This window comes from Strigops habroptila, chromosome 3 (genome assembly GCF_004027225.2).
Source record: "Strigops habroptila isolate Jane chromosome 3, bStrHab1.2.pri, whole genome shotgun sequence".
In the NCBI taxonomy this organism is placed as follows: Eukaryota; Metazoa; Chordata; class Aves; order Psittaciformes; family Psittacidae; genus Strigops; species Strigops habroptila.
In genome coordinates this window covers 37,733,846-37,750,166 of record NC_044279.2, presented here as the reverse complement: position 1 = coordinate 37,750,166, position 16,321 = coordinate 37,733,846, and the positions used below count along the sequence as shown (strand labels likewise).

The following is a 16,321-nucleotide window of genomic DNA, read 5'->3' as shown; positions in this document are numbered from 1 at the left end:
TAAGACTGGAGCAGATTTTGTTTGCTTAAGTTTTATTCACAGGTACGGGGGCACTACCAGTTCTAACAATCCAAACAAATACTCCAATGGGTATAATTTAGGTGAATCCTCTTTTGCCAAATACAGCACAGCTACCTATGGCTGTTTCACACCTCTGTCAGTGCTGAAGCTGCTGCCACTGCTGACAAGAAGTGGCTGAGCAAGAGGCAGTAGATGTCTAGTGCTGGTACATTGACCCCGTAACTCATCTGTGGCAGGGGTGATGCATTGGTACTCCTTTGCACCTCCCTTTGCAAGGGTTGTGGTCTGGGTTTTGTAGCACAAATAGATGCTGCTCCCAGCTGCCCACATCGCCAAGGGGCAGAGGTGTCAGACACTAAATGCAGCATCTGACCTAAGATACAGACATTAAATGCTGAGACCCAAAAGGGGAATAGGAAAGTGACAAGTGAGAACGAACCCAAGGGAAAAAGCAGATTTGAGAGATGGCGTAAGGAGCAGGGAGCAGGAAATGGTGTACAAGGAACAGTAGTGGACATTAGTGGTCGCACAGGCATCAGTCAAATTCCCCTTTATATAAACTGGTTAGAGTAAGCCAATATACAGAGAACTTCCATGGCACTAGGGAAACAAGGTTGAACAAAGCCCTAACCATGGAAAATAGTGAGGAAAAAGAAAGCAGTGGGAAATGGGATGGAAAATAGCACACAAGAATTAAAAAGAGTACTCAGAGCAGACCAGACTGGGATTAGTTTTCCCTGCTCATAATTACTATCTTGTCAGCCTGGCACTGTTCAGCATTTTTTATCCTTCCCGCTCTTCCACAAACCTGAGTGCTGAGCTGTTTTCACTTCACCCTGAGAGCTGTGGTGTCTGGCAGATATTCAGGAAAAATTGTTTCTTAGTTGTAAACATACAGATATTGAACCAAGCTATATAATTTGGGATAAGGATCACACCAAAGCCCTTAAAACCTGGTGGGGACAGAGCAACTGTATTTAGGTCCAGAGCTTCAGTTAAAGCCCTTCTTCACACTTGTGTTGAAGATCATTACATTAACATTCAGGTTAAGGCAGAATAAATGCTATTACGACTCAGTCATAATCCTTCCTATGAGCAGCTTTTGCAAATCCCACTCTGTCATTCCCGCGGTCAAAAATGCAGTAAAAAGCAGACATAAAGACATCTCCTAAAATCCAGAGCAGTCCATTGCGAGTGGGGATGTCGAGAGACTGAAAGCCACTCATACAGAAGGTTTGGTCTTCAATAGACTCCTGGAAAAGAAAGTACAAAGTGTCCTTGTGATAGCCTGCTTCAGCCCCATCTCAGGAAGCAGGAAACAGGGAATGGGGAGGCTGCGGATACACACCTTTATGACGTACTGCTCTGCTGTCAGCTTGTACTCATGGTGTCCAGTCGTGAAGCTTATGTGAGGCAAGCTTGACAGTCTTCTGCAGTCTACAAGAAACTGTGATGCACAGATTGAGACAGCATCGGTTTGCCTTTTTTTAAATATTGCCCTTTAAATGCAAGACTTTAGTGGCAGGTAACTGAATTTGCTACAAACAGCAGCAGGCTGACTTACGGCCCAACACTGCCCTCCGGCTTCGCAGCTCCTGCGCTGGGTCAAAACAGCCTAGCAGCTCAGACCACTGCACCAAAGGCCCAAGGGACCCAGCACTGATGAAAATCCTTGGAAGCCCCAAAAGGAATGAGGTGAAGGGAGACTCTGATGTCCCCCCTGTAGAACTCGGAAGCAAAACTGAGTGTGTGAGCCCCAGTCAATCTATATCAGCAAGAACAGCTGAGCAAAAGGCTTGGACTGGGTGAAGGGAACTGCCTCCAGCTCACGGAGGGAGAGCTCACACCATTCCTTCCCCTAACATCGTCGTTTTAGGGGAAAAAAGCCAGTGAGGAATATAGCACTTTGTACTTATACTCTGCCCTGGAGTGGGATTTAAAAAGCAGAAGAACTAAACTCTGGCATGGTCATTAATTTCCATAAATAATACATCCACTTACAGTAACACAGAAGATAATTTCCTGGCCTTTCTAGTTATTTCATGAAAAAACTGGTGTTTCAAATGGCACTGCAGAATGCTCCAAGCCCCAGAGGGATCTTTGCGTAAGCTGTAGTGTTTAAAGTCATTGTTTTAGAGACTTCCTAGAAGGAAGAATCTATTTTTTGTTGTTGTTAAATCTGCTTTATGAAAACATACCTCTAAATCTTGTGTATACTTATCAGGTGTCATGCCATTAGAACAAAATAAACCATGAGATACAGAGGATAAGAGTGAAAAAAACAGTGTCATGGCTTGTAGCATACAAGAAGCAAGACATTATAATTTACATTTATTCATTTACATAGCTAGTATGTCCAGAATAAATTAATCCTTGCTGGAAAGAGATATAAGCTCTGGTAAAATCACTGATGGATGCACCCACTTATAGGGGGATAAATTTGAGCCAGTATATTCAGCCTGTCTGTGGCTGCTACAAAAACAGTCATAGAAAGTCTTGTTTTCAGGATGCATTTTTGCAGAATCTGAGGTGCTGGCTGAGTGTTCTCATGTCAGCACTGGAGTATATAAACTTTTACTGCAATGACCTGTTCCTTGTTTATACTATGCTGATATAAGTACATTGGAAATACACAAATGCCACTCCAGGTCTTCCTTTTACGAAAGGAGGCAGATTAAAAGCCCACTTTTGTCTTTGATCTTTGCAGAGCAACCATCACACTCAGTTTTCTTCCAAGTGCAGTTTTGGGTCAGGATCAAGACAGCTGCAAAGTTGACAGAAGCCATACAGGGCAGCTTTACCTGGGGCACTGGAGCTGTGGTGATGTGGTGATTACCCATGGGAGTCAGCCAAGGGCCAGCGATAAGGCACTTAGGTAAAAACAACCTGCTCTTTCCCTGGCGGCAGGTGGATTTAGCCATCTCAGGCTTGCTATCTCAGTGCTTAGACATTACAAGGGTTCGGTTATGCCATCTGAAAACTGCCAGCAGGGAGATGCAAAGGGCAGTAGAGAGGCATCCCCGCCCGGCCCGTGGGCAAGGCAGTGGGAAAGCCTAATCTACCTCGAGCAACTTCGGCTCATGCAAGCCCCCCCAGACTGGTGCAGGGAGTTAGGGGTTGCAGAAGTGGGGTCAGAGAGGCTATCAAATGATACATCAAAGCTGTTTTGTCCCACTGGAGGATGTGGAGGTTCTCCTCAGAGGGCAGGCACGGAAGGAGGGCAGGAAGGAGTTGTGGGGAGAATCAGCAAGAGGGATGCAGGAGAGAGCAGCAGAGAAGAGAGGAAAACCAGTGAGGAGACAGAGGAATAAGAGACAGCGAGGTCTGTCCACGCACGTGGCTCATCTGCCAGGAGCCAGCATGGTGATTGACACCACTGTGCATGGCTTTCAAGATCCCTGGCACAACACTGCCTGCTCCACCGCAAGCTGACAGTGAGAGCTCCTGTCAGTGGAGCCATTGTAGGGCATAATTAAAATACCTTTCCTTTTTCATTTGATGCTGATGGGGCTGACCACAGCAGCATCACGGGGAAGCCAGTAGCTATAGCTGAGGGCACTGAAAATCCTCTTATTTTACAAAAGACAATGATCTCTGATGCAGAGTAGAGATTGATTCCTCAAACAGATGTCTCCGTTTTTCCCTTACACACCCGTACTGATGAGTATGGGAGAGGAGGTGGACATATGTGAGGAGGGCTGGGGCAGCAAGGCAGTTGGGTCAAAACCAGCTTGGCTGCTAGTTCAGTGCTGTCCTGGAAGCAAAGCTTTTGCTGAGACCTTTCTGAGCAATTATTTTGGTTATTTTCCCACCCTATAAGCTCTGTGCACCAAATACCAGTTTCTCTTCCTGTTTTCTGGCTGTATAGTTTTTACCTCTCCAGTACGCGACGGACTTGCCCCAATATACTCCTGTAATCGCCTGATTTGTGAAGAGGGGCCCGTGATAAGAGAAGTGCCTGAGTCAACGATGGCTTCACAGCCATGGGAGCAAAATGCCACCCGGCCCTGGATCTTTATACTGCAAGTGAAAAACAAAGGATCTTTAAGCAAATGGCATATACACTGGGACTGAAGCGGCATATTATTGCTAGCTAAAGTGCCAGAGTACGGACTGATGTTAAAACTAGCTGCCAAGTTTTGCCAGTCTTAAAAGACAAGAATGTCTTTAGAAGACAAGAAAGTAATAAAAGGATGAGGAAGATGTCTTGTCTGTGGACTCACTTTTCTCTCTCGGGACTCCTACAGCCCTAATCATTTGCTGCCTGCAGATGAATTTTTCCTCACCTGCAGGTATCTGTCCTCATTGATTTACACAGCATGATGGAGGAGGAGCAAAGAGACACTGACTGCTTTGAGCAAGGTTAACAGGAAAGATGAGAGCAGGACCCAGAGCTGGATTCCATTCTTGGGTGCCTCAACGACTTAACTGAAGAGTCCACCAAGAGCCAACTTGACCACTGGTGTATCATACCAAAACACATTAACATGCTCCCCCAGGAAACAGCTAGCCATGTCACAGCAGGTGTAAAGAGCTAATAAACTCCTGCCTCATCTTGGTGAAACCCCTCTTTGAAAGGCACAAGGGTAAAACACTGCAGCTGAGTCCTCCTGTATAACCAGGTGTTTCTGTCTGCAGGTTTTACCTGGGGAGGTGAATTCCACCAGGTGTTTCATACATACATACTTGTTCAGGTGTATTTGCCAATAGCTTTTCTCGGTGACTGGGACCCAGTGGATTGAACCTTTGTAGAGAGAATGGTCTATCCCCCCCAGAATCAACTCACCACCATTCTCGCTGTCGTCTCCTCTGAAAGCAGAAGACAGGTTAACACAGACATGGGAGTGAGCCAGCATACACTTAAAAAGCAAAAGACAAACCACAGCCCTTTCTGAACTCAGGTATGGATAGCTGAAAAAGATTATTTCTAAATTATAACTGCATATGTCCCAGTCCTCCAAACCAGGGACTAAGATAGATAGGCAGCAGGAGCAGGCTGAGCCAGTTGCTACTTTTGCCTCAGAATAAACAAAACAACAAAAAAAACCCAACCAAAACCCAAGAAATGGGGGAAATTACTTTCTTGAGTTGAAGCTTTATACAGATGCACTGTTGTCTCTATCAACAATTAAAATAGATTTACTTTTCTTTTGGCAGTGATGCTTTAAAGACTGACCTTTTCAGATAGAAAGAGAAGACCGGCTCCTCTACCAGCTGCTGGTTCATGATGCTGTCAAAAACTGGCAGAGCATTACCCACTATCAAGGAGGGGTAACCCAAGCCCAGCACACCATCAAAATGGGCAAGGGCAAAGGTCATCCCTGGCTCAAACACTGACTCGCCAAAGTCCTGGCCCTTGATGGAGATGTTGCTTATCTGTTTGGTACCAAAACAAGAAAAACAACAAACCCAAAACAATTGAAAGCAAAGACACCATCAATTACAAGACATTATCCACATTTCAGATCCATATAAATGGATTCATTCCAGTTATAAAGCCTGCACAATATCCCTGTGTGACTTGCGTCAATAGAGCAGGTGCCCATTTGGCAGGTAGGCTGCACCGATTCTTTTTAATGCCTTAATTCTGTGGCTGTTTGTCTATAAACCCACAACAGGACCCAAGGAGACAAACAGAAACAAAAACCAGAATGTTAGGGGTTTGTCTCGGTAGCCCAAAGCTGGAGCAGCACCCACACTTCTCAGCACCCAGCTTGCTGGGGCCTCACCCTGGCCTTGCCTAAACCAGGCAAGGCTTTCCAAGGCAAAGCCAGTATGTGAACTGCCCTGAAAACAGCTGACCTGGAGGCTGACACCCGTTTGAGGTGGATGCTCACCTGCAGCGTGTCTTTGCCAGCAATGCCCAGAAGCTGTCCTGTGCCATACTGCAAGGAGAAGGCTTCCCCTCCGTGCTCGTACGAATCCGACAGGAAGGACTTAAATTTCTGGTGCACTCCTACACAAAACAAATGACATCTGTGCACCGAGGGGAAGTCCTGGTGATGCACCCGCTGCCCAGCACAGAACCAGAGGAGATGTAGGAGAGCCAGATTTTTCTTGTCTTACAAGGAAGGTGTCGATGGAGGTGGCTGTTCCCCTGCAGGCACCCCAGTTTTTCTGTACCTTTTGGAGGTTATTTTGGGGTTTAAAGACAAATTAAAACAAAAATGGGCATTTCCACCACTACTGGTAGCTCTCCCAGGTTTATTTTCATGCCTTTTACATCCGGCACCTCACGGTGCAGAGTGACCCTTGGCAGCTGCAGCCAGTGCCTGCCCTGGCTGCGGGGTGACACGGAGGGGCAGAGACAACGGAGCAAGCCAGGGAGGGGAGAGTGACCCTCAGGGTGCTCCAAATCCTCCCCTCCCAAATCCCTGCTGCAGGCCAAGGATGGGAAAGGAGAAGTGTCCAAGGAACACAAGACACAAAGAGCGTAAGGGACAGTAACATTTCTTACTGCACGCTTCGCTGATGCAATAAGCAGAAGGGACCCAAAAGTTGGAGGAGCCGGTGTCAAACACGACAGTGAACTTCTGGGGCGGTGTGCCGACACTCACAACTCCGTAGTACTGTGCCTGGGGGGCAAACAACACAGTCAGCTCCGGGCTGGTGAGCTATTCCTGAGAAACAGGCAGGCTCGGGAGTATCACACAACACTTTCTCAGGGGGTTGGGTGCAATTTGAACATGAAGGCATGCACAGGAAGGGGTGTCTGGCTCCAGAAGTGCTGCGGGCAGCAGATTTCACTCCAGCTGCATGCGTAACAGTGCAGGATTTTTAAAACCTGTTAAGCAAACACTCAGTTGGGTTCCCTCAGGAAGTCAACAAGCCCTATTGCACCGACTGCAGTGGTCAAACTCTCACACAACCACATGGGTTTTCCAGCAGCACTTTACTGATGTCAGTAACAAACCAGTGATGCAGAGACAGCACGACCTGCCTCTGCCAGCATCAAAGGACTCCCACCGCTGGCACAAACACTGTCACATGTGGCTGGGCTTTTTCCTTTGTAATTATCAACTATTAGTAAGTCAAAAATCTGTTCTGTTGCATAGACTGTATCTGATGCACTGAACAAAGTTCATCCAGTGGAAAAGAAATGACTGACCATTCCTGGATACCAAGTGAGGATAGAGATAATCTGTGAACACATGAGTGCTGGAGTGAAGAGCTTATCCACATCCCGAATGTAAGTGTCTAAGTGCCCCTATCTGGCCCTGGAAAAGCACTTCAGCATTAAGAGGCCTATTTTTAGGAAGAGGCATTTCTGGAATTCAAATGCAGATAGAAAAGCAATAGCCAGTGCCAAGCCTTTTGTAGCAATACAAATATTTGAATATCTATCTTCAAGTGCATACTTGTTAATACACTGAATATAGTTTCTGACCCTGAATGAGATACTCATGAAAAGGCAAGCAAGTGCACCATTTGAGAGAATATACAGCAGGATTTTATTCCTTTCTGTATTAAACAAACCTTTATCGATTAATCTGTGAAGAGAGGCAGTTCTGAGACATGTTCATCAAAAAGAAAAAACAGAAAACCCACAAACACACTGCACTGAAACCTCCTCAAAACTGTTCCTGGTGCTGGCTGGATATGCTGGGAAAGTGGGTTTGGTTTGTCCTTTTGAGATTTATCCCTGTTTGATAAGCTTTAAAGCAGGCTGAAATGTTTCAGTCTGCTTTATTCTTCTTCACACACATCTCTAGCTCATCTTGACATATTTCATTATGGCTCTCAAGTGTCAGGAAGTTCTTGCTGAATTAATTTGGCCTTCCCTTCCCTGTTCAGATGCAGCCTCCACATCATCTCTGCAACTTAGCTTTTCTTTAGATAAGCAGAACAGAAGAACCAAATAAAACAGAGAACAGACCATCATAAGTGGACAACATGCTAAACCCAGGAAAGACAATTTACAAAATGGTTGACCTGCTGACTTGCCGGAGATCCAACGGAACTCCTTTTTTTCCTTTTTCAATTTGGGTGGTCAATTCAGCCAGGTTAGTGTGAGACCCAGGTCAGTCTCCAATATTTAATACACATTAAACTCAGGAGATAAAAGCAGAAAAAAAACCCCTCTACCTGGGTCTTTTGTTATCACTGATTTATGACATCACATGGTCAGATAAATGAGATTTGGGGAATTTTTTTATAACATTCAAACATCCAAGTTTCTGATAAATAGAATACAGGTAAATGAAGTAATCAAGTTCTGCCACAAAAAACCCAATCCTGAGCCAAGATTGATACAGGCAAATCAACATTTGTCCGGAGACCTAATCAAGTCCAATACAGATTTATACAAAAATAAAACTTGTCACAGGACTACCACTGCTAGACTACATCAGCTTTCTACCTAGGTCCCATGATAACCAGGATCTAGACAGGCTTTATTTTGCAGACTAGTAGACTAATTTTTATGATCTAATATCTAATGATATGACTTAACAGTGTAGAGCAACAAGCCACTTGAAGGCCTATATATTCATTGAGAGACTAGATTTGAAATGTGCTGGAAAAAATAATGTGCCTTCAAGAGAACAATGAGTCCTTATGATTGCATTACCAAAACTGTACTTACATTCATGTAATCATACAGCCTTTCTGAAGCAGTTCCAACTGATAAGGCAATATCTGCAGGGAAGCAATGCAGGTACCTCCGGGCAAAAATGTCAGGGTGGTGATTCCTCCAGAATTCCTCTAATTCTCCCTTTTCCTTCAGCTGTTTCTTGATAGATTTGAATCGAATAAGGGGGATTCTACATAAAATGAACACACAAAAAAATCACTGGTTCTGCTTTCTAGAGCTCTCATACACTCTTTTTTTGTTGAATTTGTTTCTTTTTTGAGACCTCAAGTAGCCACAAGCACCCTGGAAGGCATCTGAGGCATGCACCAGTGATGCTAGATGTATTTTCTTACCGTTCCACGGCCAGGGTTAACGGGATGTAAACCACAGCCAACAGTATCACCCTCATGGCTCCAAGCAGGTCAGAGTCTAACAACACTCATTTACTCAGAAGCCCCTTTTTTATACCCCGTTGTCAGCAGAGGGCTGTTCGCCAGGTCAATCAATCACAGGAGGTCAGCGCTTTGGCAGAAAAGTGATTCATTTGCTCTCAGAGAAATGGCAGGATTGTGCAAATAGTGGTGTCCAGCAGAGCTACTAACACACAGATAACCAGGGCACAGTGTAGACCAAATAGACATTTTATTTGTAGACCAAATAGACATTTTATTAACAATCCTTAATGTCATTTACATAAATACATGCTGTGAGCTTGGCTACTGTTGGGATGGGAAAGAGAAGGTGGTCCAGAAACCTGCCTGGTTCCCTCCAAGTAAGCTTCTTTTCAAGGTTATTTTAGTGACAAGCAGCCCAGATGTGTCCAATACAGAGAAAGACGACATAATATGTAACCATTTCCCTTTTACATGGAGACATTTCAGCAGGGCATTTGATAGGGTTATGACAAGTCATCCCCTAACAACTGAAGTTTAATTCTCTATTTATGGGAGAGCTCCGGTGTAAACATAAATGTGACTGCCACATGAAAAAATGGGGTTTGAAAATAAAAACCATGACAGGCTGCAACATGCAGTAATAAACAGCCAGTGGCTTTGCACACATTTCAGCAAGACACTTGGAAGCGTTCGCTTGGGTTTGTTTTCCTGTGAGTTTCCTGAGGTTAGCAGTTCCCACCGCTGCCTGACACTTGGGTCCAACTCAAACTGGTGGAAAAATAATGGTGTCAAAAAGAGGCTCTGATCTGGCAGAGGGCAACCCCAAACCCATTAACTGCCTGGAAGGAAGCTCAGCACTGAGTCTGTGATTTACTTACGAGACATTCTGAATCTTTCCTCTGCATGAGGAAGCATAGTGAGCAATCACATGCTGCAGCCTGGCATGTGTCAAAGCTAAATGTGAATAATCAGCCATTTTTGTTCAAAGGGCTATGCTAGGAGGCTGGGAAAAGAGCAATGACAACTTCTCCCCTGGAATACATCACTTATTTCAAACAAATTGCTCACCACATGAAGGTGAACTGGAACTCAGTACCCTCCCAAAGAAGACAGCAGATGTTTTGCATAGCAAAGAGTGAATGTTAAGACCATAGAGGAGGCAGGAGTCATCATCTGCTCTAGCAACAATGCTCCAGTCTAGAAAAAACAGCAGAAAAAAACAAACACACAGTGTGGTTTGCCTTAAAATAAACTAATTTAGAGCTTTTTAATCCCCTGGATTTTGAGACACGTTTTACTTTTTTAAACTTACCTCCAAAATCACGAGGGCTACAGAAATTCAGCAAAGGCTGGTGTCCAAAGCTGTGTGCAGAGCTTTAGATCTGAAAAAGCATCAGCACCTCTAGCCTCAATTTGTATCAAAAAATACTAAAATCTCAAAACCACAGCTTTTATATTGGTTTCCATTTTACTGTGATGGGTTTTTAATTCCCTAGCTCTGAGCAGTGTTTCCTGTTCCTTCTGAACTCAGAGGTTTTACACAAGTTCTCAGCAAGAAACTACATGTTCTGTCCCACAGCTGTCCCAGCCACCGAGCTGCAGGAGCTGGGTGCTGGCAATGAGGACGGCGAGCAGTAGCTGTGGTCATCTGTGAACTTTCAGGAAGCAAAGGCATTTCTCAAGGAGCCTACACGTGCCACCTGATGCGCAGCAGAGCAGATGTCATGCCGTCTTGTAGGGCAGTGTCACTTTGACAAGAGCAAGACAATGTCTGTGCCGAGCACCTTTATCACTTGAACTTTTCCTCAAATGCCACAAATGCTTCTGGGAAGTCATTAATGTTCACATTGGAGGGCATCAGGAAAACTTTGAAGACATGAAGTGGCTTTCAAAACACCACCCTGGGTCTACTGAGGGGACTGCCTTTGCCTTAGAGCCTCCACCGAGTCTCTGGTTCTCAGAAACCTCAAGATTATTCATTTATTGCAAATGTAGCCCTTTGTTATCCCACCACACAAAGGTTATATTTTCCCCAAATACTCTGATCTCACCGTGTGTTCCAAGCAGACATTCATTTAGCCAACACAGGTACAAAATGCAGCAACAAAAGGTCATCGTGACTCTTTTAGATAAGCTGGAATAATGATTAAACTACAATGCAAAGGATCGCTAAGAAATAGTTGTCTTCAGCTTAAAAGTTTAAGTAGAAGCAATTCAAGTAGAAAATAATATATAAGTATCTGTGCCTATAAATTTAAGGTATATTGCAAAGTTATCTCTCTCCATATGGATTATTAAGAAAAATATGCCTAAACAAAATAATTAATACACTTTTACCTGGGTTTTTGTGTTGTTCTGATCTGCAGGATACCTGACGAGGCTTGTCTAAGGGGCATGTCTTCACTATGAACGTAAATCATTATTATTTATGCCAAATGCATTTGGTTTTCCACCCCTGTAGCCTACAGTGCCTTACGGGGTGGGGAGCTTTGCCTTTAGGAGGTGCCACAGCTCCTTAGAAATGGAAACATGTACAAAAACCATGAGGGCCGTGGGACTATTTTCTTATAAGTCAGACCACATTCCAGGGTACCTGCTTGGAAAAGGATGACCTGTGAAATCTGGGAATGAATGACAGGCTCCCCACAGCAGTCCTTTGCCAGGGTGCGTGGTGTTCAAGCAGTGAAGTGGCTTCTCTGAGGTGCTCACTCAGTGTGAAGCAGCTGGTGCTTCTGGGACCTTATGCCCAGCATGTCCCGCCTTCCGTCATGAGAGCAAGCGTTTTCAGCGCCTCTCTTCCACAGCACAGCCACAAATGACTGTGACGTATCTTTGTTCTCCAGGCTTGACACTTTGCCCAGCTTCTTCATCCAAAACCTATTTTGTGGCGTTCACGTTGCAGCACTCACTGTTCTCTGACTTGCTGCAATACTGGTTCCCAGATGTCCTCTCTGTAGTTCTCCTGCCCCAGGAAACCCTCCATACATTTCATAATATCACTGCTGCATGGCACAGACACATCTTGCAGGGAAAAAGACTAGTAAACATCCTACAGCCTATATTCGATTGATAGCTAAGGGCTGCTTTACATTGGAAAGCAAGTGATAGTACAGAGCTCTCTATTTCCAGATTTGACCAGAGATCCAGAGGCCACCTTAACTGTTTGATATTGCCTTTTTCTCAATCTTCTGTTTGCTCTGCCTTTTGTTTTTCCAAGAATATGTGGCTCTCAGTAATCACGTATTATGGTTGTGTAGAACCTAACATCCAGAAACCTACTGCAGATTGTTGGAAGAAAGTATCTTCCTGCAATTATGGTAAGTATGGAAAATGAAGGCAACAAGCTGTAGGTATCAAAGTAGAGAGCCAGCTGCTGGAAAGGCTGTTTCACCTTAAAACCAGGAGAAGGCTCAGTGGAGACCTTAGAGCAGCCTTCCAGTACCAAAATGGGTCCTACAGGAAATCTGGAGAGGGACTTTTTACAAGGGCATGTAGTGACAGGACAAGGAGGAACGGCTTTAAGACAAAAGAGGGTAGATTTAGATTAGATTTTAGGAAGAAATTCTTTACTGTGAGGGTGGTAAGAAGGTGGCAGAGGTTGCCCAGAGAAGTTGTGGCTTTGAGCAACCTGCTTTAGTGGAGGGTGTCTCTGCCCGTGGCAGGGGGATTGGAACTAGATGATCTTTCAGGTCCCTTCCAACCCAAACCATTCCACGATTCTGTGAAAGCATTCTGTCAGCTTTCATACCCAAAGATCATGGTAAAGCCGTGTCCAACACATAGGTAGGATAATGCCCAAGAAAGCTTAAAACAGCAGCAGCTCAAAAAGCTAAGTATACAGAGGGAAGCGTACATATGGGAAGGCAAGATTTCATCCTAAAAATCAGAGGTGCTCCTGACCTGAACAGCAATGAGTCTTGCTGAGAGAAGGAGGGAACAATTTACACTGTCACATCTAAATAGTCATAATTCCTAACATTGTATTTCTCTCATTCATAACAAGTGAGAATCTTGATGGAATTAAATTCATGTCAGTTTCTTGTCAGGTTTTGGTAGGGGCACAGGGACTGCAGTAGCACAGTTGGAAGGTAGCTGGAGGACAGCCTTGGCGGGTTGTGATAGTGAGCATATTAAACAGGCATTCAGACAAGGCATAAAACATAATGCAATGAAAAAGGCCCTACAAAGTCAGGAGTGCCAGAAGCTATAGTAAACGCCGTTAAATTAGGAACGTAAATAGTAGAGCAGCTCAAGATAGCAGTTTGCCAAGAATTTGTGTTAAAGCCTTAAGATAAGCACTGGGTGGCAAGTTACACTCTGAAATTATGTATTTGGCACCTTGCAAAGTAAATCCCTAAAAGTGCCACTTGTCTGGAAAGTCAGTCAAGTCGTGACAGGTATTTTAAACAACAATTCGATTACATCCGACGTTTCCACTGAAGGTTTAATGAAAGCTAAACATCTGGGTTTAGAAATCTGGTATTCTGTGGTGTTTACTCTCCTGAGCCAATCCCTGCAGAGAGCACCGGCTGCACAGACAGCACAGCCGGAGTGAGAGGTGAGGGGCTGGGGCATCGGGGCGACGGCTTGGGGCAAAATCAGTGAGCATTTACAGTGTGCACTGCAGGAAGAGGCAAGAAGGAATGTTTTTGGGGAGGGGTGAGCAGAAGTGTGGGTGAGAGAGGGAGACCTGCGCTCTGCATCGTCCTGTCCATAATCCCCATCACCAAACACTCATTCGGTTATCAGAAACGTTTCAGAGCCCTTGAGATTAACAGCTGGTGCCATGTAAACAGAGCCTTATATTGGGAAGACGGAGTTACTGGCAGGCCAGTGCACAGGCGGGCTCCTGTCCCGTACATACACTCCCAGCCACCCCCAAACAAAGAAAAGTCCCAGGATGGGCAACAGTCTGAAAGCCATAGTTGCTTTTGTGCCCTCCAACGAGTGCCAGAAGTACCTCCTGGAAGACCTAGAAGAGATGCCAGTGGATAAAATGGTGGATCTGAGCGGCAGCCAGCTGAGGCGGCTGCCTCTGCACATTTGCTCTTTTAGGGAACTGGTCAAGCTGTACCTGAGCGACAACAACCTGAACCATCTGCCCCCCGAGCTGGAGCAGCTGCAAAACCTGCAGATCCTGGCGCTGGACTTCAACAACTTCAAAGCGCTGCCCCTGGTCGTGTGCACGCTGAAGCAGCTGTGCATCCTCTACCTGGGCAACAACAAGCTCTGCAGCCTGCCCCTTGAGCTCCGGCTCCTGCAGAACCTCAAGACGCTCTGGATCGAGTCCAACTGCCTGCAGTACCTGCCCGAGGTGGTGTGCGAGCTGACCCTGCTCAAGACCCTGCACGCCGGCTCCAACGCGCTGCGCTCGCTGCCCACGCAGCTGCGGTGCCTGCAGGAGCTGCGCACCATCTGGCTGTCGGGCAACCTGCTGTCCGAGTTCCCTGCTGTGCTCCTGGACATGCCTTTCCTGGAGGTGATCGACGTGGATCGCAACTCCATCCGGTTCTTCCCCAGCCTGGCTCACCTCCCAGGCCTGAAGTTGGTGATCTATGACCACAACCCCTGCAGGAACGCACCCAAAGTGGCCAAAGGGGTGCGCAGGGTGGGGAGGTGGTCAGAGGAGACTCCTGAACCCCGCAAGCGGTCCGGGGCAGTGGTAGAAATCCTGCCTGATGAGAGACCTTCACCACCTCCTGCTGTCAAGCCTGAGTTGGAAGCCGAGCCCTGCTGACGCTTCAGCTGCCCACTCTGGCAAAGGTGGCAGCACGCTTGCACCACCACCCAGCCTCTACTTCTTTCTCCCTTGCTTGCTGGCATCCAGGGAGCCCCACACCGCCTTGCCAGTCTTCAGGAGTAGGTGCACCGGCTTGGAGGTAGATGACAGCAGCACCCTCTTGTACAGTCACCCCCTTTTGCACAGCACCCAGCACTCTCTAGAGCAAAGACTTCCTCCCTTCCACCTTCTACCCATGTGGGGACCACTCAGAGATGGCAGCAAAGATGAAGAGATAGTTCAGATGTTTTCCATGGGTGGACTGTACAGAGCACGAATGGACTTGCTGCTCTTCACCCATGGGCTTGCTCTTCTCCCCTCCACCTTGCTGAGGAGTCCGAGCTCAGCTGGAAGCCACAGTTCAAGGTGATTGCTGCCGAGTCACAGCTCTAAAGTAACCACAGCATTTGTCTCAAATGACTTATCTGAAACACAGGAACAGCTTGAAGGTTTCCCTCTCTGCCGCGTGGGAAGCGGCAGCAGAACCCTGGCTGCGCTATCAAGGAAACAGCGCGGATGTAGCCGCGAGCTCTCCTCTTACCGCTGCCGCCTTCTTCCTGGAAAATTTGCAGCCACCCTTGTTTTGTTATTGCCAAGCAGCTTTTTAAACGATGGTGAGGAAAGCAACAGGCTTTGCTGCTAGTTTCTGTTACCAACAACACTGCCATTAAGGGCAGCTTTACACACCGAGTTCTCATGCAGTAGCAAAGAAGAAAATCAAAGCCTGACTAAAACAGAACCACCACAAGAGCTGCAAAGGTAAACTTGCATGAATGAAGCCCTGGGCTGGGAGCCTGCTGCTACAGGCTCGCACAGAATTTGAAGCTGAGGCAAACTTCACTCTGTTAATTTCAGCTGGGTATTTCTCCAGCTTGTAACTCCTACCAGTTCAGATCCCCTTCAAAATGCACTGAACTCTTTCTTAAGTATGTTTTGCTTTCATTGTGTAACGCAGAAATCTGACTCAAAATGACATTTTCAGCTTTTGATTCCACAGCACAGACCACTGAGTTTGGTAAAAGACAGCTTTTGAAGAGGGTGGGGAGCCCGTGGCAGCACAGAACAGCCACTTCTCTCTCTGCCTCACTCGTCAAGTGGAACTGTCTCATCAGCGCAGCCTGCAGCAGCAGCAGTTGGCTTCCCAGAACAGGTTTGAGTCAGTGCCAGTTCGTGACTGCTTAATGTCATTTACATGCTTGAAAAATGATCTGGAAACACACAGACTCTGCTAGCACTTGCTGTCTTGTTAAATGAAGTCTGAATTTAGATCTGGCTGGCACCCCTGTAGCATGCAGCCAAATTAAACAAAGTATACTAACATCTCGGTGAGTTAAAACAGCCTTCTTTGGAATTAACCAAATTCTCTCTTTCCAAATTCTTTATCTAACCTGTTTCTTCCCACAATAGAAAATTATTCAGCAGGACAAGTATTTCGGGCTTTTTTAACATCCAAGTTCAATGGTTTATTTCCTATGGAACTGACCTGGTGCTTTACTTGTCTGAGGGGGTGGGCAAGAAGGTGCTTTCACCTGCTCGTCAGTGGTTGTATTTTAA

General features: G+C 45.9%; 2 protein-coding genes across 5 annotated transcripts; one reads left to right on the top strand and one right to left on the bottom strand.

The window, feature by feature from the left end:
- On the bottom strand, nt 1-9,847 carry LOC115604680 (cathepsin E-A-like). Of its 4 annotated transcripts, none has more exons than XM_030477984.1 (10): nt 8,947-9,211; nt 8,606-8,783; nt 6,479-6,596; nt 6,149-6,164; nt 5,859-5,979; nt 5,198-5,397; nt 4,708-4,830; nt 3,897-4,041; nt 1,370-1,468; nt 1-1,274 (listed from the first exon to the last, which is right to left on the bottom strand). In XM_030477984.1, exons 1-10 carry the CDS (start codon nt 9,000-9,002, stop codon nt 1,095-1,097), a joined length of 1,236 nt encoding a protein of 411 aa, XP_030333844.1. In that variant the 5' UTR covers nt 9,003-9,211; the 3' UTR covers nt 1-1,094. The 4 variants fall into 4 exon arrangements, 3 of the variants coding, with proteins under 3 accessions (XP_030333844.1, XP_030333845.1, XP_030333846.1); XR_003990371.1 differs by having other exon boundaries at nt 1,183-1,274; nt 1,370-1,458; nt 8,947-9,826; XM_030477985.1 differs by lacking the exon at nt 6,149-6,164 and having other exon boundaries at nt 5,859-5,977; nt 8,947-9,208.
- Nucleotides 9,848-13,888: 4,041 nt separating this feature from the next.
- On the top strand, nt 13,889-14,725 carry LRRC10 (leucine rich repeat containing 10). Its single transcript, XM_030477988.1, has one exon. The coding sequence runs from the start codon at nt 13,889-13,891 to the stop codon at nt 14,723-14,725; it is 837 nt and encodes a 278-aa protein (XP_030333848.1).
- The last annotated feature ends 1,596 nt before the right edge of the window (nt 14,726-16,321 follow it).